This window comes from Xenia sp. Carnegie-2017, unplaced genomic scaffold (genome assembly GCF_021976095.1).
Source record: "Xenia sp. Carnegie-2017 unplaced genomic scaffold, XeniaSp_v1 HiC_scaffold_26, whole genome shotgun sequence".
Lineage (NCBI taxonomy): Eukaryota > Metazoa > Cnidaria > Anthozoa > Malacalcyonacea > Xeniidae > Xenia > Xenia sp. Carnegie-2017.
This window is the reverse complement of record NW_025813489.1, coordinates 921,276-947,432: the sequence shown is the minus strand read 5'-3', so window position 1 is coordinate 947,432 and position 26,157 is coordinate 921,276. Positions and strand designations below refer to the sequence as shown.

At 34.4% G+C, this 26,157-nt stretch overlaps 4 protein-coding genes and 3 long non-coding RNA genes across 8 annotated transcripts; 4 read left to right on the top strand and 3 right to left on the bottom strand.

Annotated features, from left to right (window-relative positions):
• The first annotated feature begins 2,042 nt into the window (after positions 1–2,042).
• Positions 2,043–3,762, top strand: LOC124453871. Of its 2 annotated transcripts, XR_006951242.1 has the most exons (5): positions 2,045–2,217; positions 2,344–2,561; positions 2,960–3,047; positions 3,426–3,507; positions 3,704–3,762. It is a non-coding gene; the product is annotated as an uncharacterized LOC124453871 (long non-coding RNA). The 2 variants fall into 2 exon arrangements; XR_006951241.1 differs by lacking the exon at positions 3,704–3,762 and having other exon boundaries at positions 2,043–2,217; positions 3,426–3,640.
• LOC124453872 lies at positions 3,534–9,304 on the bottom strand. The gene is made up of 3 exons (XR_006951243.1): positions 9,294–9,304; positions 4,162–4,272; positions 3,534–4,045 (listed from the first exon to the last, which is right to left on the bottom strand). It is a non-coding gene; the product is annotated as an uncharacterized LOC124453872 (long non-coding RNA).
• On the top strand, positions 7,149–9,016 carry LOC124453870 (WD repeat-containing protein 3-like). Its single transcript, XM_047004710.1, has 4 exons — positions 7,149–7,413; positions 7,505–7,581; positions 8,134–8,196; positions 8,958–9,016. The coding sequence occupies exons 1-4, from the start codon at positions 7,237–7,239 to the stop codon at positions 8,974–8,976; spliced, it is 336 nt and encodes a 111-aa protein (XP_046860666.1). The 5' UTR covers positions 7,149–7,236; the 3' UTR covers positions 8,977–9,016.
• A 620-nt stretch (positions 9,305–9,924) lies between the features above and the next one.
• On the bottom strand, positions 9,925–14,559 carry LOC124453938 (probable C-mannosyltransferase DPY19L3). Its single transcript, XM_047004764.1, has 7 exons — positions 14,423–14,559; positions 13,793–14,146; positions 13,560–13,691; positions 12,572–12,738; positions 11,503–11,731; positions 10,663–10,719; positions 9,925–10,011 (listed from the first exon to the last, which is right to left on the bottom strand). The coding sequence occupies exons 4-7, from the start codon at positions 12,715–12,717 to the stop codon at positions 9,925–9,927; spliced, it is 519 nt and encodes a 172-aa protein (XP_046860720.1). The 5' UTR covers positions 12,718–12,738; positions 13,560–13,691; positions 13,793–14,146; positions 14,423–14,559.
• Positions 14,560–19,132: 4,573 nt separating this feature from the next.
• Positions 19,133–19,549, bottom strand: LOC124453937. The gene has a single exon (XM_047004763.1). It carries the CDS (start codon positions 19,547–19,549, stop codon positions 19,133–19,135), a length of 417 nt encoding a protein of 138 aa, XP_046860719.1.
• Positions 19,550–19,952: 403 nt separating this feature from the next.
• On the top strand, positions 19,953–22,519 carry LOC124453884 (zinc finger protein 665-like). The gene is given in 3 exon segments (XM_047004721.1): positions 19,953–21,268; positions 21,270–21,337; positions 22,064–22,519. Coding segments are annotated over 3 exon segments (1,383 nt in total). The 5' UTR covers positions 19,953–19,958; the 3' UTR covers positions 22,069–22,519.
• Positions 22,520–22,673: 154 nt separating this feature from the next.
• On the top strand, positions 22,674–24,598 carry LOC124453868. Its single transcript, XR_006951239.1, has 3 exons — positions 22,674–22,772; positions 23,575–23,663; positions 24,009–24,598. It is a non-coding gene; the product is annotated as an uncharacterized LOC124453868 (long non-coding RNA).
• The last annotated feature ends 1,559 nt before the right edge of the window (positions 24,599–26,157 follow it).

Sequence of the window (26,157 nt, the reverse complement as noted above, 5' to 3'; positions counted from 1 at the left end):
TCTTTGAAATAAAAAGGTTATATTACTCAATGTAATACTTTGAAACTTATAAATGAAATATTTTACGTAATACTTACGATAAAGATTGTTTCAGCAAGAAATCTCTTTACACATAGCGCGGAAAGATCGCCAAAAGTCATACGACGTATTGATCAAAATAGGTCACGTGTCAAGTGGTATAAACATTCACCAGCAAGAGCTGGGTGACGCGGTATGTGTAAATTGATCAAATCGTGCAGAGATAGCACAAAATTTAATAGCATAGTAGGTTTCGTGTGATGTATTTAAAATACGATTGCTTTCATTTCAAGTTAAATATTATGTTTTAACTTGTTAAAACCCTGTATGATGTACTATTATATAGTAGCAAATACTGACAAATTATATCTGTATATAACACATACAATAAAGAGTCCTTGAAGTTGATGCATCAGTAAATTCTTCTACTTTGTAGACATATTATATTTACATATACTGAACTATACGTATGTTATATATATACAATAAAAGTTATACAATTTCCATGCTCTGTTTTTTTTGACAGACATCCTACAAGTTTTACCTTTTAACCATTATGTGTAGAAGGAACAGTTTGTTTTGTTGTTGTCGTCGTTGAAACAGATGATACCGTTGAAGTTTGCCTGTAAAATATTTGCTGAAAGTTTAGGGAAAAATTGATAAACTATTCATGAAATAATAGGTAGTAGCATTTTCTTTCTAAAACAAGCCTAAGTTTGAGTTCTTTGTGTTGTATTATTACGAAATAAAAGATTTTTACTGTGTTTGCACAGGCTTATGCAAACCGAGGAGACCTTTGGGAGAACACGAGAGCAGATCAGTGCAAGCCCGAAACCGAAGGTAGAGTGTTGCACATGCTCAAGATTTCTCACAAACATCTCCGAGGTTTGCATAAGGCAGTGCAAACAGGAAAAATATCTTTTTAAAGAAATATCAATAATGCAAATAGACAAATTTAAAACAAACGATTTAATTTTTCCTCTAAAATGTATTCATGATTGATTTGCGAATTCTCTTTGATTGATTTGATTTGTTGGGCTCAGATCGGTTTGCAGAAGCTAATGAAAACACAGTTATAGACCAATCAGGGCATGCGCTAGATTGCTTTATGTTCTTGTTTTGACTTTCAATTTTTTCTGTCTATTCTTGCCTTACAAACATTAACACTAAAATATCGTTTAATATTCTGTATATTGAACAATAAATTACACTCAAACATGATGTAATTTATTCTTATCAATTGGTCAATCAGACCATAGGCGTCTCAAAAAATCATTTAGCTAGCTAAATAGATTAAACAAAGACATTAAACTCTCCTCATTTCATCGTAACAGACCGTGCACCGCAAACTTCTGTTTCAATGTTACGGTCTGTTGCAATGAAATGGGAGAGAGTTATCGTTGATTTATACAATTTAGCTAGCTATGTGATTTTTTTGGGCCACCTATGATCAGACCATACCGATAAACAACTATTTTCTCTTTGCATTTTTCTCTGCTCTAGGAAGTATATGTATAGGGAGGGTAGCGAGTGGAAAAACAATGGAATTTTTGCCTTGTTGGATGAGAATTTCCTTTGTAAATAAGGAAAATCCTTATTTTCAAAATCGTTCAACATTCGTGTAACGTCCAAGCGGCCATTTTGTTAGGTTACTTTAAAAAACCGATGCTCAACAGAACCTTGAAATCAACATAACTTTTTTAATACGTTATTAATATCAACTGGTACGTATAAATTGTTATTCCTTTATAGTAAATTGTCATCCATTATATAAATTATTCTGAAGGTCGTATACTGATAGAATGTTTCAACAGGATTGATGGAAATGGGGAAAGACTTATCGAACAGTTTTCTGGTTATTTTACAATTTAATTGTGTTTAAGTCATTGAACTAAATAGAACTATTTAATTCAATGTTTAAAAAATGGTTAAATGGTTATTTATTTTATGGTATAAATTTATTAAATTATTTTAGCACGTCACGTGACCTAACTTTGGTGTTTTTCAAAATGGCGGTAAATTTTGAAGCTCTTTGTAGTCGAAGACATACAAACCTTATTTATGTGAAAATGTGAGCCTTTTCATTTAGCTTTCGAAATATCAGTGATAAATATTCGCGGTGTGGAAATTGCTTTTCCGTTTAAGCCTTACGATTGTCAAATAAAGTACATGGAGAAGGTCATTCAGTGTTTGCAAGAGGTAAAAGTTTGACAATGTCGTAATTACGTAATGAATGCTGATTTATTGGAAAAAACGATTTCTGAGAAAACATTGAGTCAACAACGACCAGACTTGCATGTATTCATTCAAATTCAATGATTTCAGGGTAAGAATGGCATTCTCGAATCTCCAACTGGTACTGGTAAAACACTGTGCTTGCTCTGTGCAACATTGACTTGGCGTGACACATACAAATCACATTTGCAACTCAGCAACTGAATACCAAAGTACAACAGAAAAAAGCAAATGGCAGGTTTTATGAAAACTTAAAGGAAAACTTAGGTCAAGCCGCTATTGGTCAGATGATGATGATGGAAACCCAGGTTGGTTTTTTAGTTTGTGTTATTTTTCTTACTCTCCCAGTTTGACATATTCGTATTAAGATCTTCATGTTAAATGACCATCTAGACTGGAAGGTTTGTATTGGCACATAGAATGTGCAACTTTGAGAAAATAGTTTTACGTGTGCAGATTTTCAATCTCAGGTGTGCGGTTTACAAACTTTCTGTCTGTATGACTTTGTAAAGTTTCCACTTTGACAAATGGCTGATTGCTGAAGTTCCTGTTGTCATATTACATTGATATGTAAATATGTGTGTGTGGTAAATTACAGCCTATACAAATGGGAATTTTTGGGATAAGGTGCCTAAATAACCTCAAAGTGACCATGTATTGTGTGTAATTTGACAATGTTTACAAATAACAATTCACCTGTTTTCAGACTACGAAGTGCCAAAAATCATATATACCTCAAGAACACATTCTCAGCTTACACAGGCAGTTAAAGAACTCAAAAACAACATTTATAAGTGAGTATCAATTTTCCTGCATGCATTCTTGTCAGGCATCATATCTGAACTTCCAAATCTTGGTGCTGTTTGTTTTATTTTTAAACTATAGAATGATTCAGTCTAACTGTTGAGTTTATAAAGTAAATGGTTCGAACCCGGGAGTATTGTTACATGTTTGTAGATGTAGATCGTCCATGTTGGTAAGAAGCAGATAACAAATACGGCTAACCTGGCGTTTACTCTACATTTCACTCTGAAGATGACTACCGCAAAGGTTGTCGAAACGTCAGTCAACACCAACAAAAATAGTCTTTGTAAGGATTATACTAACCTGGATGATCTACATTTACAAACATGTTTAGTTTATGAAATGTTCATTAGTTGTTGCTTTTCTAGACCTAAAGTTTGTGTCTTGGGATCTAGATAACAACTTTGCATTCATCCACAAGTTGTACAACAAGAAACCCATTCTGCTAAGGTTAGTTAAAAGTCATTAGTCCAAGGTTGGTTATTAATTTCAGTTTACTCTCAATACTGCCATGGACATTTAATTAGCATTTATGTCTCAATTAAGATACTGTGGCCATCTGACCATTTTTTTATCAAGACACTCTGCCTGTATCCAAGAATTATGCTTAAATGTGCAACTCTCTGTATCTCTTCAAACTTTTCAGATGCAGTTGTGTCGTGCTAAAGTTGAAATCAAGAAATGCCACTACTATAATAATTTAGAAAAAGGTAAAAAGATTAAAAGAAACTATGAAAGAGTTTTTGGCTAAAAGAAACTATGTTGAACTGTGTTTTAAAATATCATCATAGTCCACAGTTGATCTTCTAGTTCAGTTGGTAGAACCATGAAGACAATGATTATCTTGTTATTATACCTGAGTACATCACAACAACGTTATGTTATTAACTATGATATTAAGGTATGAAAGAAACTAGAACTGTACTGTCTTCTTAAGTCCAGTGTGCGAATTAACGGTGTGCAATGTGCAATTTGCACATCGTTTTAGCTAAAATGAAAACAATTGCACATCACTTTTTCAAACGATTTGCAAAAAACGTCTTTATTTATTACTACCATATAAATTGAAAAAAATTTTCAAGCTTAATCTTTACTGATCTTTACTTTATGAGTGTGCTGCACGACATTAAAATCCATGTTGGCACAATGTCATCAAATTCAAAGACGTTGTCACTTTGAGACTTGGAGGTCTGTCAACAGTCAACATACATGGTGCTTATTGAGCTAAATACAACTGGAACGCTACCTTTTTATGAAGCCAAAAACTGCGGGAAATCACCTCTGCGGTGTAATGTAAGAGTAAATAAGATAACGTTCCAGTGAGGGATTTTAAACTCATTTGTCATTCCTTTAATGAAGCTCCCTACAGTTCAACTGAGATTCGGGTGTTTCGGGTAGCCTTCACTTACAACATTATTTTGATCAAACACACTCAAATTTGGAAATATGAACTTTGCAGGATAAGAATGACAGTAAAGTCTAAAGATGCTTGAATAGGATAACTGTTTGCGTTGTTGTGGCAACCATGTCTCATTTTCTTTTACACTTTTATCGTCTTGGTTTTTGGAATTCACGGTATCGCTTTTTCGGTTCAGTCAATATTTCTGATTTTTTGCTTGACGATTGTTATTATTCAAGAAGCATTTTGTTTAACAACAAAGTAATTCTTTCTATTTGAATCTATTTGAATTTCGTTTGCTCACGTGGTATGTAGGAGTGGGAACTGTTCATGATGTTGTTGAAGATATGTAAAAATAACTACATGAATCTTTCCTTTACAACGACGGAATCTGATTTCGAAAGTGAAGAGGAAGCAATCACCACAAGAGATTTGCAAGAAAATTCAAAGTGCACTCTGCCAAATTTGTATATATAGATGGAGTATTGTGAGAAGAGTACTCTAAGGATAGCTATTGACGAGGAATAGTACAAGGACCAACAGAGAATGTGGTTGATTCATCGTGAGATTGTGGAAAAGTGTGCTGTCTAATTGCAAAATTACCCGAGAAGAGAAGTTATTTTCTAGATTGGATCATAAAAATATTGTAAGGCAAGAAGAAGTTTATCTTCCAAAATTAATCAAAATTATATGACATAATGGTTCAAAGCGAGGTTCAATTTAGACGATACAAATTTCTTGGCTTATTAAATGTTATCTGTGTAGAAACTTGTAAGAAAGTAGATAATCCCTTTCTTTCATGAAGCCCATGGATACTTTTCTTCATTATGGGAGAGTCATATTGTATAAAGAGGCTCTCGTTCATCACGAGAGAGTTTGAGGAAGTTACATTGTAAAAGGTAACAAGTAAAAAATGTATAAACATGCTTAGAGTCGGTTTACGTTATGAATCAAAAAGGCAGAAATTGTTTGAAAATTTGCAATATCTTTGGATGTTCTAGTTTCCTTTTTGAGAAGAATTATGTTAAAGAAAAAAGATAAATTTTGAAAAAATGAAAATCCCGTTTTTGTTCTGTGCCTCCCGTTGCCCCGAGATATTTGAGCACTGGAATGTCTCATGTTAATTAAGGGAACCAGATAATCCTGTCAGTCTTGTAGCCCATGGATGGTTTGCACGTGATACGCGAGAAACAGTAAATGAGAGAGTTAAATCAGAAAGATATAAACCAATAAAAATTGTATAAAACATGTTTAAGGTTGTCTTAAATTATAAGTGCAAGAAAAAGGCACAGTGTCAGAAGAAGTTATTGAAACATTACTTGGTTTATTTTATGAACATTGGTTTATTTTGTAAACAAAAACATAAATTGAAAAGCAAAAAGACCTGTTTTCGGTCCATGCTTCCCGATACCCTCTTAAGCGTAAGGCACTAGAACGCCGCATGTTAACGTTTTGGTAGGAGATTTCGGCCCCTCCACGCTGTCCTACTTGGGAGATGCAATAGCAAGCTTCCGCCCATCAAACCACGAGATCACCTGCGATAGGCTTTGCTTGGGGTACGCAGGGAGAGTGCGGTCGTGACCGAAGTCTGGGCCCTAAGCCACTGCATACTATATCGCACCCAGCTTCCACTGCTAGTTAACATCTAGCGCATGCCCAGATGATTTCTCTATTATATTGTTACTAAGCGTGCAATTTACTTCAAAAGTGGTGCTAGTAGATGTAGTTGGTCGTTGCCATGACCATGAACTTTGGTGAATGGTAAAGTTGACTGCGCATGCTCATTGAGATCACGCATGCGCTGATGATTTATCTAAAAATTTATGTTAGATGGAGCTAATTACTCCATAATCGGTACTAGTACATACAGTTGGTCGTTGCCATCACCATGAACATGAAGTGTTGGTGCAGTAGACTACGCATGCTAAGATTAATTCTCAATTAATTTGGACCGAGCAAGCTCTGAAATTGTTGCTTATGAATTTGCTTAGCAATTTTCAATAAAAATTTTTTGGCACGCTGTTTGTCTTCTTAAGATTGTTTTAACAATTGCATATCAAACACATAAACACTTTGTTACGCCACTCGTAATATCTGTGACAATGTTAGAGATTTTTTTTTCTCCAAAACTTTGTATCTCCATATTTTGTGGATAAAAATCCTCTAACATTTATGACAGATTTTATAATTCAAAGATTGAAGTAGAAGAAATACTTGAAAATGAAACTTCCAACAGTGAAACAAAATCAAGAGTGACAGAGACGAAACGACGGCGCCAGCTTAAAGATAGCTTGATGAAATTGAACGTATTGAAGCACATAGTCTACGCTCGAGAGTTTTGGATGAGAACACGTTCACCTATGAAAACACCAATGATTCCAAGCATGTTGACGACGATAAAAACTCTAACGAGGAACATGCTCCAATACAAAAACAATCCGTTAATAACACAAAGTCTACTGAAGATTTGTTCAAAAGAAATATCGATGAATCACATATACAGTTTGGAAGCTCGTTGGCTCACGTGTTATATAGTAGTAAGAATTGTTCATGATGTTGTTGAAAATGTGTAAAAATAACTACCATGCTAGCGTCTGTGGGACAATACATGCACCATCGCCCCCACTGTGGGACGATACCATTGGACAACTCCCCCCCTTTCTCCTCCTGGTCTGTATTGGCGGAAATCTGACGCCATAAATCCCAACGTGGAAATCGTGACAATTTGTAGTATCTCAAGATGAATTTCCACTATTTAGGACTCTTCTTTTTCCTTTAAAATGGTCTTAACAAAATCTTATCTGCGTTACGTCGAAGCTGGAATCTTTGGCGTAGTGGGAAGTGCTAGAGCTAATGTGTGTCTTGTTCAAAGTGGCGAGAAAAGACGTGAAATTTGCCGCGCGATTGTTCCCGCACTAGAAAATGTATATATTTGGGACGCTAGACTTGGCGAAAAAGTATTAGAAGAGAATTGTTGAAACCTTAAAACAATGTTAGATTTTCCACTATTAAAATGTGTTTTTATGATATGCTTATCTAAATGTCTAGGTGAATGTCTTACAAGGTAACAAGAGCGAAGTTACATGTCTCTGCCTCAGTCCTAACTCTGAACATCTTGCTGTTGGGTGAGTAAAACAACTTATCTAATTAAATAATATAACATTTCATTATGTCTGGTAAATGATGCCGAATATTTACTTCATTGTGGCTAATCAACACTTTTAACAGTAAAAGGTATGGTTGTAAGAAACACAAGGTCAGGCAGGGGAAGGGGCTCAACCCCCCTGCTTATAAAAGCCAAATCCTGGACCTCCTAACTTATAAAAGCCAGATCTTACCCTTCACCCCTGTATTCTGAAAGATCTTGATATCCAGGAAAAAAATGTCAGTCAACCAGTACAGTATGTAATGTTAACAAAAATGAAAATCATTGGTGTACATTCCCCACAAGTCCCAAACTATTTTAATTTCTACATTTTTGTTAGACTAGATAAATTACATCCCTTTGACAACAGGTAATAAAATTTGCCAATATAAAATAATTTTCTTTGCTTTTGAAAACTGAACAGCTTTTGATCTTAATGTATGTAATAAATTTGCAGCTGCTTACAGGGGAAGAATGTAAAGCTTAACCTGCATCTATGCACCTCCACCTGCAGTTTATTTTTAAATTTTAGGTATGGCGATGGTGTCATCAGAATTTGGAATATAAATAATGGTACATCCTCAGTGACATTTAGGTACATTTCCTGTCATGGAATATATTTTTCAATTTGGTCTATGCTCAACCATTTGTTTACCATCTGTACTTCTGATTTCCAATTACTAAACGGTCCAGAACTCATTTCAAAAATTTTTCAGTAAACAAACAGTTAATATAACTCATATGACAAAAAAAAATATTTAAAATTTATTTTCTTGTAAGGTTTATCGTACAGTTGCTGCAATTGTTCAGCACGTTTTTGACTGGTAGGTTTGCTTCCCTACACTGCTTGGCAACATGGCCCAATCTTTTGCATATGTAGCAACGTCTTCCTGTTAAATATTCATAAGGAAGTTGTAGTTCATAACACTTTTTATTTGTTTGTGTCATTAGCTTATTTCTGTTAACAATAATGCATGCAACTTGAAGTTTTCAACCATCTAATCACGCTGATGTTTTATCACTAGGTCAATCAAACTTCTTCTCATACCATTAAACTCTATACAAAAAAAAAGTATATAATTGTCAATTACAATGGTCATGAAAGAAATGTTATTTCATTTTTTGTCATTACTTTTCTCGCATTCATTCATTTTGTGGCCTTTGTGGCCACAATTATAGCATCTTCCTTCATTGAAAAAAACAATGGCAATTATCAGCCTGGCATCAAAGGCAATTAGTACATGTATATACTATACCATGCCTTTAAATGAATTTTTTGCTTTGACATTGCTTTCTACATAAACAAATCGTTTGTTAGGTGCTGTTTGATTTGTTATGTGTATGATTAAATTTCAGGTTAAAAGACTCATGGTGAAAAGACTCATGGTGAAAAGATTCAGGTGAAAAGATTCAGGTGAAAAGGCTCAGGTGAAAAGACAAAAGTATCATGAGAAAGCTGATGGGCATATATCATATATGAATGAGAACAGTATTGTATACAAAGCACTGTTTACCTTCTTTATTTTTTTGGTTTTCAGAATTGGAGCCACCTCAAATAGTAGCAGATTTTTAGCACATTTTGATGCATTGATGTATTGTGTAATAATGCAAAAAACAATCATTAAACAGTATAACCATTTTTGGCTAAATATACACTTGCATTTTCGTTATCTTTCTCTTCAGTTTCCTGACCTGTTTTGAATGCAATTGAACTATTTGAGTGATTTTCAGTTTTCAAAACAAAAACAAATTTTATACACATTTGATACCAGTGTCCATTGCTTTTTCCTCATCTGTGTAATCTAGCATCTGGTGTTTTTGTATGCAAAAAACGATAAAGTGTAAATAGATATTTTGCAAGAAGGGATTTAAACCATGTAAATGAAATAATTTCATGAATAGAACTTTCATTTCAGGCAAAAAGATCGAAGACTTCTGGGGACCTTCCAAGACGATTCTTGGTGACATGAGCTTCCTAAAAAGTCTACACACTTACGATAAGGTGATCTCACTTTTTTCTAATGATGTTATCTTTGCTTACTCTTTCTGAGAGATTTCAAACCCGAAAATATCCCATAGGATAACATTGCACCAAGCATTGTGAAAACCATCCGTCAGAAGTACACCTCGAATCCGGAATTCGATCCCGATAAGATCAAGACTGCGTCCACTGCTGCCGAAGGCTTGTGTCAATGGTCATTGCGATGGATCAATATGATAAGTAAATGAAGTATTTACTTGTTATTCAATGTTCATTATAAAATAAAATCAATGCAACGCATGCGCTGATTGCATAAGCGTGTGAGCTCCGTTCGATCTGAGCTCAATCAATCAAATCAATCAAAGAGAATTTTGCAAATGGACCATGAATTTTCAAATCTTTTAATTCGTTCAACACTCCTTCCATTCTCTATATAGTAATCACATACATCACATTATTTAACTCAAGGCCGGATTTAAGGTGCGTGGAGGTCTGGTTGTTAGCCTTCTCAGGATATGTACGTCAATTGGAGGTGGGGCAATATATTAATATATTCAGCTATACTTGGCTATTATCTTTTGAAAACAATTTCAGTTTCAAAAGAAACCAGCCTGGCATAGCTGAATATATAAATATGGTCCTCTCTATTAACGTTCGATAACCCTGTGAACATAATTACTTAACATGTGATTTAAGACTTTTAACGAGTATACTAATAAATATCAACAAATACTGCATACACTAGAGTCTATTATAAAATAGCCCATTAAAAACCTGTGCTCCGATTGGTTGAATTCTCCTCAAATTCATGGTTTGTCGGATTTCATTTGACAGATAACGGAAATGTCTCATTTTCTACAGTTCTACTTAAGAATTTATATTTCGATTTCGAGTTTGTGGCGTGTGTTTGGCAGTGAATGGGAAAAATTCTACGTTTCAAGGGAAGGTGGGAAACATGTCAGGGGAAAAGCGATCCTAGGAGACGTGCCCACCTCCCCGCGCCTCCCCTTAAAATCTCGCCTTGATTAAAATATAAAATAACTTCAGCAGAAACTGTTAATATTTAAGATCACATCGTACCTGATACAACACCAAAACAATCAAAATTATCGGAACCAAGGAACTTCCAATTTTAGCCTGTGAAAAAGAGCAAATTTACGATGATTCCATGATAAAGATACTTGGTCACATATAACTTTAAATGAGTATCTTCTGAGACAGTCTCATCTCATCGTAAAACAATGACGAAAAATCACTATTAGTTCAAAAATAAAACGAACATCTAGCAGTAAAAAATTATGTCTCTTACAATGTATCTCCATGGATCTTTTTAATGTATCTTTAATTTCAAAATGTATCCTAATGTATGTTAAAGTTCTTACACAATGTATGCTGATGTATGTTAATGTATCTTACATAATGCATGTTAATGTCTCAATGTATCTAAATGAATTTTATAAATTATCATAGCGTATTTCAAAATTGCTTTTAGTTGTATCTTTATGGATCGTTAAACGATCTAGTGTTTAACATGTACCTTGATGTATTTACCTTAAAGTTGCTCATAAAATGCACAACCGAGTTGTGATTTGAGTTTCTGTAATTCATTTCATATTAAAGTAAATGGTTTGAACCCGGGAGTATCGTTACATGTTTGTAAATGTAGATCGTCCAGGTTGGTATAGTCCTGAGAAGGACTGTTTTTGTTGTTGTAGACTGACGTTTCGACAACCTTAGCGGTAGTCATCTTCGGAGTCAAAAGTCAGAGTCAAATTCATTTTGACTCTGAAGATGACTACCGCTAAGGTTGTCGAAACTTCAGTCAACAACAACGAAAACAGTCCTTCTCAGGACTTTACCAACCTGGACGATCTACATTTACAAACAAGCCATTTCATATTAAATAATATAATCTCATACCTTTGCACATGTCAGGTAAATTTTCGACAAGAGAAAGCTCCACAAATCCTGCAAACAAATTATTCCTGCGGCGACAATGCAAATATGTGGCATCCATAAAAACTTAAATCTCAACGTAGTTACGGCCATAAAGGTAAAGAAGAATGTTTGTACATGATGATAAACGACTTCAGGACGTCTTTTCAACGAAGTATGAACATTTTTCCACCATGAAATAAAATCATTACCACTAAAAAAGAAATGTAGTATGTTGTTTTTTTTTTTCAAGTGAGAAAAATTATCGGTATTTAACCCTCACTATAGCCCTTTCTATCCCTACAAGTACAGTCTATATGTTTTGTATAGTACCAGCATTAAAGGCAGTCGATATGAACAAGGTGATAACTAGTGATATACTGACATCGATATCTGCGTACCGTCTCCAAAACAGAATAACGCCATTGGTATTTTTCGTTCTCATTGCTCATAATACCGACATTTAAACATTGCATCGAAATAGAAATACAATTGAAATTAATCATAGTTTAACAATACTAAATATATATTACCTTAACAATTTTTGTTAAATTAATACTACTTTAAACTTTTTAGTTCCACATGATATCAATTTCCATTGACAATTGGGTTGTGTTGTGAAATATGGCTGCAGTGTAAATAACCGCTTTGAATTTTATATTTTTTTATGAAATGAACAGTCAATGGTGAGCATAAATTGGCATACTTTATGATGCTTAAGTTTTGTAAAATGGCATAAAATATCGGTATTGGCACAATATCGGCATTTAAATATCTGCTAATTGTTATAACGCTAAATATGTATATTGGTGCATCACTAGTGATAACACTTTAACATTTCTCTGAACCCAAGAATACCAGCCATGGACAATACCAACAAGTCATTATGTACTTGTAATCAAAGCTCCAGGTACTGAAACATAAATTCCCTCTTTGTTTTACAAATCAATGTTCAAAATTGCAAATGATCAACGATAAATTTCAAATGTTAAAATCATGATCATGTTTTAATCGAGTAAGAACTAGTCAGAATGTAACAAAAATACAGGTATACCTCCATTCTTCAAGAACACAAACAGCCAGTAATGTAAAACCAAAGACCACAGCAAATACATAACAAGGAAAGACCACATCCTCAGTCAAATGCCAGTATGTGTCCACAGGTAGCATACGAAATGACATCTTACATAAGTACAGCATAGCATCAAAATCTCTTTACAACTGACAAAAAACACAGTTGGTTAAGATGGTTGTATATGATACAAACAAGGTTTGCTGGACACATTTTTTTAGCAATCAAGCCAACTTTGTCTCTCATTATCTAAACACAAGTAGAGATGGATTTACTATCAAAGTTGCAGTAGGGTCATACCCATCTTATCAATAGCAACACACTCAAAGTTGCTTTCAAAATCAAATCTAAACCAAAGCATGCCCTATACAAATTCCTCTTGGATCAACCTCTGGCTTATACATCCAGGAGTCAATATCATTTAGTCATATTTTAAAACCCTCCTTAAGGTTTCTCAAAACAATGATAAAGTCATAAAAACCAATGAAATGAAACATTTGCAAGTTGTAAATATACAATAATGTAACAGAATGCAATAACAGTGCCTGCCATAACTCAATGTAAATTTTAAGTAGATTTTTCTTTGTCTTTGGTGACCCAATTTACAATTCAGCATTTGCATGACATTGCCAAAATTATGAACACTTTCAAAAGTACCATGTTTTTGGCTATGTGCATGTGTGCAACCAGGCAATGATTCAACAAAAAAAATATCTAACAAATTGAAAAATATAAGTCAATTGATTTCATCAACTTTTGGTTCAAAATGTATTTGTGCTGAAGCTAACAATCAACAAAATTGAGGAAATTTTTTAAGCATATTAATAATAAGTAATTGCATCGTTTTGAAAACATGGACTTCTAAGTTCTTCTCATCCTTCAGACTCATGCTGTTTTGATTTGATAGTTAAAAACACAAGAAACCATGCTATTACCTACGTGCAAATTTATTCATCATTTTAACTCATACCTTGCTAACTTTTGAAATAACCAATTATGATGCAACTGTTAACACCAATCATTTAATGATCATGTCATTCATGAACTGGAGAACAAAGACAAACAACAGGGAACCAATGATTACAAAGGACATATTTCATAACTAAAATGAAAGTATTCACATCATTTTGTTGATAAGATAAATGCTGATAATCATGATATATGTTTATGTTTCAAAACACATTTATGAATGGCGAGTAATACCTTCTTCAACTTATGAAGTAACCATCCTTGCTCTAAATTGCTTTTGTTAAAGCATTCACCCCCTCCTGACTCTGTCATAAAATAACCACCCCTCCTACCAGGTGCTTCTGTAAAAGTTTTCTTTCCATGAAATCTTTTCAATTTTTTGCCACTTCAGCAATGCATTTTTGTAACGTTTGTTTCTTCTGCAATTTGTCAGCTGCATGTTTCACAATGAAAACTAGATGCGAACTTTTACTGTCAAGCAGATGAATTTTTATGATATTTCAAAGAAACCAACAACAAGTTCACTGTCAAAATTTGAAATTATGTTGAAATCAAGTAATTTCCATTTGCAGCCATCATCTTTTTAATCTGTATGCAAATCAAATGAAATCTCCATTTGAATTTAATGACAACACAACAATGAACAAATGGTCAAATTATTAACAAGCATTTGTTAACTCAATACACATTGTTTAATGTATCAATGCTCATATGTAATTCATAGCTTTAATGGAAAGTCATGTACATTTAGAAATCTCGACGAATCGGTCAATTTGACAGTTTCCTCAACTCAATGCTCAACTCCATCCTCTCTGTCATTAAAATTAAACCAAGAACAAGTACACCCCCCCCCCTCTCCCTCACCTGAATATGATAAAGTATGAGATACTTTGTGTCGTTCTTCTTGCATACTAACTAATCATGACACAGTCTTGATTGTCATTCAACTCAATAAATGTTGAAAAACACAGTGCAAGAGTGTGTAAAGACGACATTTAAATGTAAAAAAGATCTCCCGATCATGATACGGGGATTTCCGGCTGCTAGACTAGGCCTACCACGCATGCGCCATATTTCCGCCAAAACTTGAAATGTGATACAAAACATTCAAAACCTACGGTGAACGTTGAATATTTACTTGGCACTTGGTGTGTATGATTTTAAAGAGCAATAAACGTCTGAATTCAAGTTTAAAAAATTGAAACATTTGGAAACGTTCTACATCAAACAAAGTTTTATCGACAATTTCAAGTTGCTTCGTCTCTGGATTGAAGTAGGTTGCAATGATGAAACGTATTTAATTTGAACGATGGAACTTTACTTTTTAATTATATTAGTTCAATGTTGTTATCTTCATTAAATTTTTTTTACATGATGTACTTTAACTGTATTTGAGTGATTTCACTACATATCAGATTATGAAATATAATTGAAACCTTTAGATATTCTCCATCATTTATAAGGAATCAAATATGTAGAAACATGATACATTAGAAGTTTTTAAAGGTTATTATGACATCATCTATGCACAGCTTATTTACTGTGAATGCTCGTTTTAACGCTGCGGCTCTTATTAGTTCCCTTATGTTCGCCGTCCATAAGCGGCGGTAAAACAAACACTGTACTAAAAAAATATAAAAGCTCATATTGTGTGACAATTTATGCGGGTTGGGGCAAGATTGATAATTGAAGGAGAAGGTATTTATATATTGGTATGTTTTAATCTTTTGTTTAATCCATACCCACAATTGATTTCAATAGAAGCTACTAAGGTAGGACATGCATATATGAGTATTGTTAGATTTAGAGGTTTTACCGAACATCAGATAGAATCATAAAGGAGTTTGACAACATAACGATTGACAATATATTTTAACATAACATGTGCTCTCTTCTATATGGCAGAACAACAACGATATTACGTAACAGTAGTCACGTGGACTCGTAATATACATAAATGATTATTATAAATATGTTTCCCTTCTAACACTCCCACTTAATAATCATAGTATATTTAACAAATTTAACTAATAGTGTTCATAGATAACATAGTTCTCAAACTTCCATAAGTCCCAGTTTGCTTCTACATTTTTCAAAATTAACTTTTGTTAATCCTTTAGTCATTACATCCGCTAACATATCTTCAGTTCTACAATACTTGATAGTAATGTTCTTTTTCTCAACTTGCTCTCTGACGTAATGATACGATATATCGATATGCTTTGTTCTATTATGAAATTTTGGATTCTTAGTTAATTCAATCGTTCCTTGATTATCTTCATATAGGATGGTGGGGCAATCTTGTTTCTTTGAAATATTTTCCAGCAATCTTCTTAACCAAATCCCTTCCTGGCTAGTAGTACTCAGAGCAATGTACTCCGCCTCCGTTGTCGATCTTGCTACACATCCTTGACGTTTACTACACCAACTTACTGTGTTACCTTGTACTTGAAAACGTATCCTGTTGTTGAACGTCGAGTTGTAATGTCTCCTCCCAATCTGCATCCGAATATCCTGTCAAAATCGTGCTTGCATTTTTAGCAGTATAAACCAAGCCATAATTCAAAGTTCCTTTAATGTAACGAAATACTCGCTTCACTCCTTTCCAATGCTGTATACTAGGATTAGACATAAACTGAGACAGTATGCTGACGGCTGTGGACAAATCTGGTCTACTGATTGTTGCTGCGTACGTTAAACAACCAATTGCCTTTTGATAGGTTCGTCTATCAAATGATTCATTTTCATCTGACAATTTTTCATACTTCTTTCCTGTTTCCAAGGGTGTTGAAACAGACTTACAATTCTCCATCTCAAACTTCTTGAGCACACCTTCTAAATAATTTGTTTGAGTAATAGACATTGTTCGAGATCCTCGATTTCTTAAAATTGTCATTCCAAGGATGTGGTGCAGCTCTCCTAAATCTTCAATTTGAAATTTCATTGCCATCGCTTTCTTTTCTTGTTGCAACATCTTAACATCATTTGAAAAGAACATCATATCATCAACATATATCGCTACAATTACGAACTTAATTGTACGATCTTTAGACTTCACTGATTTGATGTAGATGCAGGGATCAGCGGTGCATTTCGTATAATCATTGGATAACAGATAAGTGTTAATCGCGTTATTCCAACATCTCGCTGCTTGTTTTAGCCCATATATGCTTTTCTTTAATCTACAAACGTAATCTGGTCGTTCTTTATCAACAAATCCATTGGGTTGTTTCATATAAATCTCCTCTTCCAGATTTCCTTGTAAGAATGCAGTTTTAACATCGACTTGGTGGACTTCCCAGTCACAAATGGTGGCAACTGCAAGTAACGATCTTATCGAACTATATCTTACAACAGGTGCGAACACTTCTTCATAATCTATACCTGGTGATTGAGTGTAGCCTTGTGCTACCAGTCTACCTTTAAATCTTTGGACTGTTCCATCAGATTTTCTTTTGACTTTAAACACCCACTTACTACCAATCACATTTTTCTTTTCGGGTGGTGGTACAAGATCCCACGTATCATTCTCGATTAATGATTTGTATTCCAACTCTGTAGCTTTCTTCCATTCGTTACTGTTCTTTCCATTCCATGCTTCAGCGATAGCACTTGGCTCATAAATATCTGCGGTTAAATCTTCTCTGCAACTATATAATTCCTCATCAAATCTTTGTGGTGGTCGCCTTTCACGTCGTGGATTGATATTTTCCACATCTCTTAGAAAGTTATCTTCATACGTGGCTCCCACTGGACGATTACATGGTATTGGCACATTGTCTTCAGGATGATCCACTTCATTTGCAATTTCTCCCGTATGGTTTTCTGTATTGATAATTGCCTCGATTTCAGTAGTCTTATTAGTTGTGAGAGGAACATCTTTAACAAACTTATGGAATACACTCTCACGAAAGACGACATCCCGACTTCGGATAAACTTTTGACTGAGCACATCAAACAATTTGTAGCCTTTCGTCCCTTCAGGATATCCGATGAAGATACACTTCTTTGATTTCTCTGAAAATTTCTTTCGTTGACTTGCAGGCACGTGGGCGTAAACTAGGCATCCAAATACTCTCAGATTAGAAACATCTGGTTTCTTATTGAACAAGCATTCAAACGGTGTAACTCCATTAAGTGATACCGTCGGACTTCGATTTCTCAGATAGACAGCTGTATTCACTGCTTCTGCCCAAAATTGTAACGGCATATTACTGTGTGATAACATTGATCTGGCTGATTCAACAAGTGTCCGATTCATTCGTTCCGATACACCATTCTGTGCGGGATTATACGGCACAGTAAGTTGATGTGTAATTCCTTTCTGCTTAAGAAATTCTTTAAATTCTTTGGAACAATATTCCCCACCATTGTCTGTCCGTAAAACTTTAACTGAACAACCAGTGATGTTTAAAACCATTGCATTAAATACTTTAAACTTCTCCAATACTTCATGTTTGTTCTTAATGAAATAAACATAAGTGTACCTTGAAAAATCATCAATAAAAAGAACAAAATACTTTGAACCACCAAGTGAATTTGTTGACATCGGTCCACAAACGTCACTGTGCACCAATTCAAACGGTTTAATTGCACGCTTTGCTTCCTTTTGGGATACTTGGATTTATGATGCTTACCCATAATGCATCCCTCACATGGAGATTCTTCCTTAGGCGTAGTATCCATGCCAATAACCATATTATCATTCAGCAGTTTTGAAACATTGTTCATTCCAAGGTGACCAAAACGATAATGCCATAACATTAATTTATCATCTATTGCAACATTCACATAGTTACCTTCAATGATTTTCAATACATACAGTTTTTCCAGCATTATACCACTTGCCAACAACTTTTTACCTCTAAAGATTTCACATTGATCATCTTTGAAAGTAACACACGCTCCAAGCTTTATCATGGCTCTTACAGAAAGCAAATTCCTACCTAGATCTGGTACATACAACACATCTCGCAAACTTATCTTCTGAGGTCTTTCATTTGCATCAGCAATAATACGGCAAACCCCTTTACCATATGCAAGAATACTTCTATTATCTCCAAGATTAACAATTGATGGATTTGAAAATTGAACATATTCAATCAAATTGCTCTTATTATAGGTCATGTGCTGTGTGGCACCTGAGTCGATAATCCAGCTGTTATTATTCCATGAACTTGAGGTATACAATGCTTCGTCTTCCACCATATTATCATCATCTTCTTTCTCTACACACAGATTCACCTTTCTTTCTTTCATTACTTTTCTTGTTCTTGTCGTCGAGGACCTTTTTCTTTGGACAGTCACGAGCAAAATGCCCTCTTTCATGACAGTTGTGACACTTCCCTTTAAATACATATTGTTGCTTTCCTTTTCTCATATTTCTTCCAGCAGCAAATGCTCCTTCAGGATCCTTTCCGTCTTGTCGTCGATCAACATCATTTAACAACATGTTTTTCACTTTGTCGTAAGATAAGGAGTCATCACCTATTGCATCCAGGGCTGTAATCAAGGGTTTGAACTCTTCAGGCAAACTCGCTAAGAGTGTCATTGCCAGTTCTTTGTCATCAACTTCTACCCCATTTCTTTTAGCTGGTCATGCAATGTTCTTAAGTGACTAATATGCTCCAACATGCTTTCTCCTGAACGATAACGGCAAGCGTAGTATTGTTGTCTCAATCTCACTTTCTGTAACAGAGATTCTCTAGCAAATTGCTTCTTTAGAGCGTCCCATGCTTCTTTTGCAGTTGTGGTATGGCGTACATGAATTTGATATTCTGGTTCGATAGCCAGACAGATGTGAGTCCATGCCTTCTTCGCATTACGCGCAAAACTCTGACGAACTTCGGCACTTTCCGACGTAAGTTGAGCAGTACCCTCAGCATGTTCAAACAGATCAAGGCTTTCTAAGTATAAACGCATGTTAAAAGACCAGGTCCGATAGTTCGACCCATTTAACTTCGCAAATTTGAACGAATTCAATTCAGCCATATTGACTTTATATTCGACCGCAAAATACTTATAGAAATATTTTATAAAATCGTCGACTTGTTCGATTCACATGTAGACCATAGCATTCTGGGCCCATAACCTGTTAGATTTAGAGGTTTTACCGAACATCAGATAGAATCATAAAGGAGTTTGACAACATAACGATTGACAATATATTTTAACATAACATGTGCTCTCTTCTATATGGCAGAACAACAACGATATTACGTAACAGTAGTCACGTGGACTCGTAATATACATAAATGATTATTATAAATATGTTTCCCTTCTAACAAGTATTTGCCCCCCCCCCCCCAAAAAGAGAAGTAATTGTGATTCAGTTCTTTATCCTGTGATGTAATTCTAACTTTTCTTTTTAGTTGGAGGTCACAGCTGTAGACACTGTCCAATGCTTGTTTGTACGAATCCTTGGGAATGTCCACGTTGTGGTCGAAAGTACAGTAGTGAAGACTATCTAAATGTTCACATGAAAAATGAATGCGGAAAAAATCCACCATTAAAACGACATGTGAGGGTTCAGACAGGAGAGAAACCTTATCATTGCAAACATTGTGGTAAAACATTTTGACAGCTTTCTAAATTGAATAAACATGTTAGGATACATACTGGAGACAAACCTTACCAATGTGAAAATTGTGGTAAAAGATTTACACAGCTTGGTACCTTAAAATGTCATTGTATGATACATACAGGAGAGAAACCTTATAAATGTGAACATTGTGGTAAAAGATTTACACAGCTTGGTAACTTAAAACGTCATGGTATGATACATACAGGAGAGAAACCTTATAAATGTGAACATTGTGGTAAAACATTTTCACAGAATTGTGATTTGAATAAACACCTTAGGATACATACAGGAGAGAAACCTTATAAATGTGAACATTGTGGTAAAACATTTACCCACAATAGTGCCTTGAATAAACACCTTAGGATACATACAGGAGAGAAACCTTATCAATGTGAACATTGTGGTAAAACATTTACCCACAATAGTGCCTTGAATAGACACGTTAGGATACATACAGGAGAGAAACCTTATGAATGTGAAGATTGTGGTAAAACATTTTCACAGAATTGTGATTTGAATAAACACCTTAGGATACATACAGGAGAGAAACCTTATAAATGTGAACATTGTGGTAAAACATTTACCCACAATAGTGCCTTGAATAAACACCTTAGGATACATACAGGAGAGAAACCTTATAAATGTGAACATTGTGGTAAAAGATTTACACAGCTTGGTAACTTAAAACGTCATGGTATGATACATACAGGAGAGAAACCTTATAAATGTGAACATTGTGGTAAAACATTTTCACAGAATTGTGATTTGAATAAACACCTTAGGATACATACAGGAGAGAAACCTTATAAATGTGAACATTGTGGTAAAACATTTACCCACAATAGTGCCTTGAATAAACACCTTAGGATACATACAGGAGAGAAACCTTATCAATGTGAACATTGTGGTAAAACATTTACCCACAATAGTGCCTTGAATAGACACGTTAGGATACATACAGGAGAGAAACCTTATCAATGTCAACACTGTGGTAAAACATTTACACAGCTTTGTAACTTAAAAAGTCACGTAATGATACATACTGGAGAGAAACCTTATCAATGTGAACATTGTGGTAAAAGATTTAATAAGTCTAATAGTTTTAAAAGACACATGAGGATACACACAAGAAAAACCTTATCAATGTGAACATTTTGGTAAAACGCTTAATAAGAAGAGTAACTTGAAACAACACGGTAAGATCTATGCTCGTAAGTAACATTTATGATATTAATACTGTGGCAAGGGATTTACAAAGGATTGATTGAGAGTAAGGCTGACAAGAAGGAGGCCTTGGCCCTTCTAATCTTGTGAAGGACTGCCATCATGAAAAAATGAAATCCTTAGAGAAATTATGATGGAGGTAATCAGTGACGAAATTAGCCTGATCTTTTACTCCCACAATTCAAATATTTCGATGTCTTTACAAAATTGGTTCATTTTATTGTCTTCCGGTGATTGAACACAAAAATATTTACATTGTAGCAGTGAAAACGTGCTGGCTTTGCTATTGGGGTCACGTTTTCATCCCACCATGTAATTTAATATTATATAAATAACTATTTTATATAAATCCCTCATTACTTGTAATTTACTACTGTCTGGTGAAACCTTGAGAGTCAAGACGAAACGTTACGCTAATGAATAAATATTTCTTTTTTATACATTATTTTTGTATTGAATGGCTCTTTTAAGAGCACTTTGCTGTGCGAAGCTCGTTGTTCATGGGATTTTGAATTGCCCGATATCATAAATAAACGCTAGGATGATTGGTATTCGGGACTTCCACCGCATGAACAACTGTTTCTGCCGTTCCCTTTCATGCCTTTGGCCATGCAAGCAAAGTTGAGGTCAGCAGCAGTATATTCAGTTGTTGAGCAGGAGAATGAAATAACCGAACGATTGGTATGTGCAATATCCAGGTTGACAAAACGGGATCTGTCAATACCTCGCTTGGAATTGGTTGCTGTACACATGGCCGTTAACTTGCTATCGAATGTAAAGTGTGCCATTAGTGAAGGAGTCGTAACCTCTGTCCATTGCTGGTTGGATTCCACAGTAAAACTTTACTGGATCAACCGTTGTGGGAAGTATCGCCAATTTACAATTGTAAAACTGTTAATGTACCATGTACGCCCCATGTAAAATTAAAGGTAGAGCAGGAGATAAAGCCTAAGAAAAGTGTACACGTAGTGGCTGCAGAAGTTCAACTGACCGTCTTTATGAAAGTTGGAATGAGTTACCCGAGAAAGAGGCTAGTTATGCATCCTTATAATTTGTGCACAGCGATTTTCTGTTTTGTTATGTAGAGATTTCTATGTTACGTCAATCTTTTTTCCCTGTAGTAAACCGCGTTTTAAGTAACTGTAAATTTTATATAATCACTTTCATTTTTTCTTTTAAACCCTATTTTATTAAAAATTCCTTTTAGAATAGTTCTGGCTCCGAATCTCAATCGGAAAAATGACGATAACAACGAAATCTAACTCGACCGTTGCGCTAAAACGAGCTGTCCCATTTGGTTTTCCTTACGGGGTATCTATAACACACTGACTGTAAAGCAGAAGATTGATATCTGGACTGTGTTAAATGTTGTCAAAGAAAATATTGAGAGAAGCTTCCGTTAAACAGGTGCGTAAAATTTAGGGAAGTGTGTTCGTTTATCTCAATAACGTTTGCATAATTTTTTAGTGTGTTAATTTTTCGTTTGAAAATTCGCACCCATCTTGCATTCTCTCTAGATCAGGCTAGGAGAGGTTTGCACTTCTCCCTTATTCCTTTCCTGTTTATTGTCCTTATCATGCATACAAACTAAGTAAAAAGACGAGGTTAGGAAAGGTGTGCACTTCTCCAAAACCCGTCCCTATTGGTTGTCCTTACAATGCATACAAACTAAATAAAAAGACGAGGCTAGGAAAGGTGTGCACTTCTCTCCTAAACTCGTCCCTAAGTGTTGTCCTTGCCATGCATACAAACTAAGTAAAAAGACGAGGCTTGGAGAGGTTTGCACTTCTCTCCTAAACCCGTCCCTATGTGTTGTCCTTGCCATACATACAAACTAAATAAAAGACGAGGTTAGGAAAGGTGCACTTCTCTCCTAAACTCTTCCCTGTGTGTTGTCCTTACCATGCATACAAACTAAGTAAAAAGACGAGGGTAGGAAAGGTGTGCAGTTCCTTCCTAAACCCGTCCCTGTGTGTTGTCCTTACCATGCATACAAACTAAGTAAAAAGACGAGGTTAGGAGAGATGTGCACTTCTCAAAGTAAAGATTTTTTCATGTTTCATATGTATTAAAAGAATTGCATAAAATCATTAAAAATATGCACACCATATTGTTTTGTTATTATATTACTATGATTACACAGCTGAAAGTTTCAAGCAGTTATGAAAAAAATAGCTGTCTTATACTTATTTACCATATTGTTATTTAGATATTACATGAAGCAGATTTAGATGGAGACGATCAACTATCTTTTGCCGAATTCGAAAACGTCATGTCTAAAGCTTTAGATTTTCTTAGGTGAGTTTATTGATTTTACATCCACTTTAACTTGTGTTATACACTAGCTGCTCATTTCTGTAAAATTTTCCATGCAATAGTCATTTAATTATTTTAATATTAGTAATTGTAGTATAGATAGCTATACTACGTTGTTTGACTATACTTATCTTCATTTGATATGATTCAATGATTTCAATTGGATGTGAAATGTAGCAAGCCAGTCTATTCTTTTACTGTTTGTAAGTTGAAAATAATTTTATTCCCCAAATAAGCATCCAAATGAATAGAAGTGAATAATTTTGCAAGTTTAAAGCATTTCCATAGTCTAATACTCATTTCGGACTTGTAAATTCTCTTTTTTAGAGTATTTCGTATTCGATTGTAATTTCAGCAGAATCATGGATGTTTAAAAACATTGAATATGGTTGATTCAAAAGGTGCTTTACAGTACAATGTATCATATAATAACTTCTACTTTGAACATTTTAGCATGATCTAATTAATGGCTAATGGAAACAGCAAAGCATAATTATTTAACATTTATAAAATATTACTCGTACATAACTGTATTACTGTTGCAGGTAGCGAACCTGCAACAGTAACCTGCAACGCGTGTTTATATAACTCTACAGAATATTGGAAATGTTTTTCTATTTCTTAAATGTAACATATTCATTCAACAAGAACATTTCAAACTGTTTTAATCTTTGCTACTAGCTTGCTAGTCTGATGTTATAACAAAAGGTGCTAAACTACTCATATCAATTTTTCACCGCCAGCAATATAAGTTTATATGAGACCCAGAATGTAGCGTTATATGAACTGAGACATTGTCTTGTGCACATTGAATTATCATTTAATACTTTATAACGCTATTATTCCTATGAAGAAGTAGTTCTCAAATTCTTATATTATCATTCTAATGATATACATCAATAAAACTGCAACGCAAATCCGCGCAAATAATTTTTATTTATCTACAAAGTTAGCCTTGAGTAATCACTTCTTCACTTTTTGAGCAGTACCAATATTACAATTGTTTACCTTAAAATAAAACAAACAAAGCTACATATTGAAGAATGAAACGAAAGGTTGATGAAATTAAAAATAAAATATCAACGTCAAGCTGAAAAGCAAACTGCAATACTACATGAACGTGAGAGTGAAGAAGTCTTATTATTGGTCACATGGTGTAAGGATGGTCACATGGTGTAAGGTTGGTCACATGGTGTAAGGTTGTTCATATGGTGTAAGATTGGTCATATGGTGTAAGGTTGGTCATATTGTGTAAGGTTGGTAATATGGTGTAAGGTTGGTCACATGGTGTTAAGGTTGGTCATATGGTATAAAGTTGGTCATATGGTGTAAGGTTGGAAAAAAAAAACATCACAAACCACTCAAGAAACCACTCAAGTAACGATAATAATAATTAATAATAAAACGTTTATAATAATAAACGTTTAAATAATAAACGTTTATAAATAATAATAAACGTTTATATATAAATAAACGTTTATATAAATAAACGTTTATATATAAATAAACGTTTAAATAATAAACGTTTATAAATAATAATAAACGTTTATATATAAATAAACGTTTTTTTTGTTTTGAAGCACTCAAACACAGCTCTCTGAGTTAAACATTTTGCGTACTTTAGAATAATACATTTGCGCATTTCAACAGGGTTTTGTTTTCCTTTTATAAAATGTCCAAATCGTGCGAATTGGAACGTTTCTTTTCAACTTTATATCTAACATGGTCGACATGCACATTTTTCGCCACTGGAATTGTGTATGATTCTTTGCCTCCACAAAGAAAAACAACTTTCATTTCTTTTTTTTTTACTTGACAGCATGTACAGGTTGTTTTGAAATCTGACCATTTTATTCTTGGTGACGAATGTGATGGACAATATCCACTACATCCTTTTGATATAACTCTTTGCAATCCACAGTTCCTTGTTCGGATTTCACCGGCTATAGGTCGAGTTGAACATGACTGATGTCCATTTGCAAGACGGTTACAGATGAATAAAGAAAAAAACAACCAACTGAAATCTCCTAATGCTCAACATTGCTTCTCTTCAAATTTTCTATATAGAAAGACAAAAATAGGTAATTGTTACTATAATTTAAAGAAGCTAGCATGAAATATATATACTTTGTACTAAAATACTTCTTTCCCCGTTGAAGTAAATATATGTGGAACGCTAACTCCTATAATTTTGTCCCGTGATTGACGGAAGCCAAAATACATCTAAAATTTGTCAAACTTCCCTTGAAATAATGCGTGATTTTTCGGCGGCCAATATTTGTTTTGCTTCTTGGCGTTAGAAAAACGTGAAAAAATGATTTGGTGTCGAGTTTTTCTCACATTTTGTGTTTTAAAATTGCATCTGACAGAATTAGTTCATGCCACAGCAAGATATTTTCGAGGAGAAACATATTCAGCAAGAATTTTTTCATATAACAACATCAAAAACACAATAACAATAAGGTTATTGATTTAT

What these genes read in the sequence shown, in the direction of transcription:
- LOC124453870 (XM_047004710.1), top strand. Translation starts at nt 7,237, where the DNA reads ATGGTCTTAACAAAATCTTATCTGCGTTACGTCGAAGCTGGAATCTTT. An exon ending in ACGCTAGACTTGGCGAAAAA is followed by an intron (nt 7,414 to 7,504) that starts GTATTAGAAGAG and finishes CTAAATGTCTAG; the next exon opens with GTGAATGTCTTACAAGGTAA. An exon ending in TCTGAACATCTTGCTGTTGG is followed by an intron (nt 7,582 to 8,133) that starts GTGAGTAAAACA and finishes TTTAAATTTTAG; the next exon opens with GTATGGCGATGGTGTCATCA.
- LOC124453938 (XM_047004764.1), bottom strand. Translation starts at nt 12,717, where the DNA reads ATGCTGTACTTATGTAAGATGTCATTTCGTATGCTACCTGTGGACACA. An exon ending in TGTGTTCTTGAAGAATGGAG is followed by an intron (nt 11,732 to 12,571) that starts GTATACCTGTAT and finishes TTTCTTTTTTAG; the next exon opens with TGGTAATGATTTTATTTCAT. An exon ending in TTGTTTTGGTGTTGTATCAG is followed by an intron (nt 10,012 to 10,662) that starts GTACGATGTGAT and finishes ATTACTATATAG; the next exon opens with AGAATGGAAGGAGTGTTGAA.
- LOC124453937 (XM_047004763.1), bottom strand. Translation starts at nt 19,549, where the DNA reads ATGGCTGAATTGAATTCGTTCAAATTTGCGAAGTTAAATGGGTCGAAC.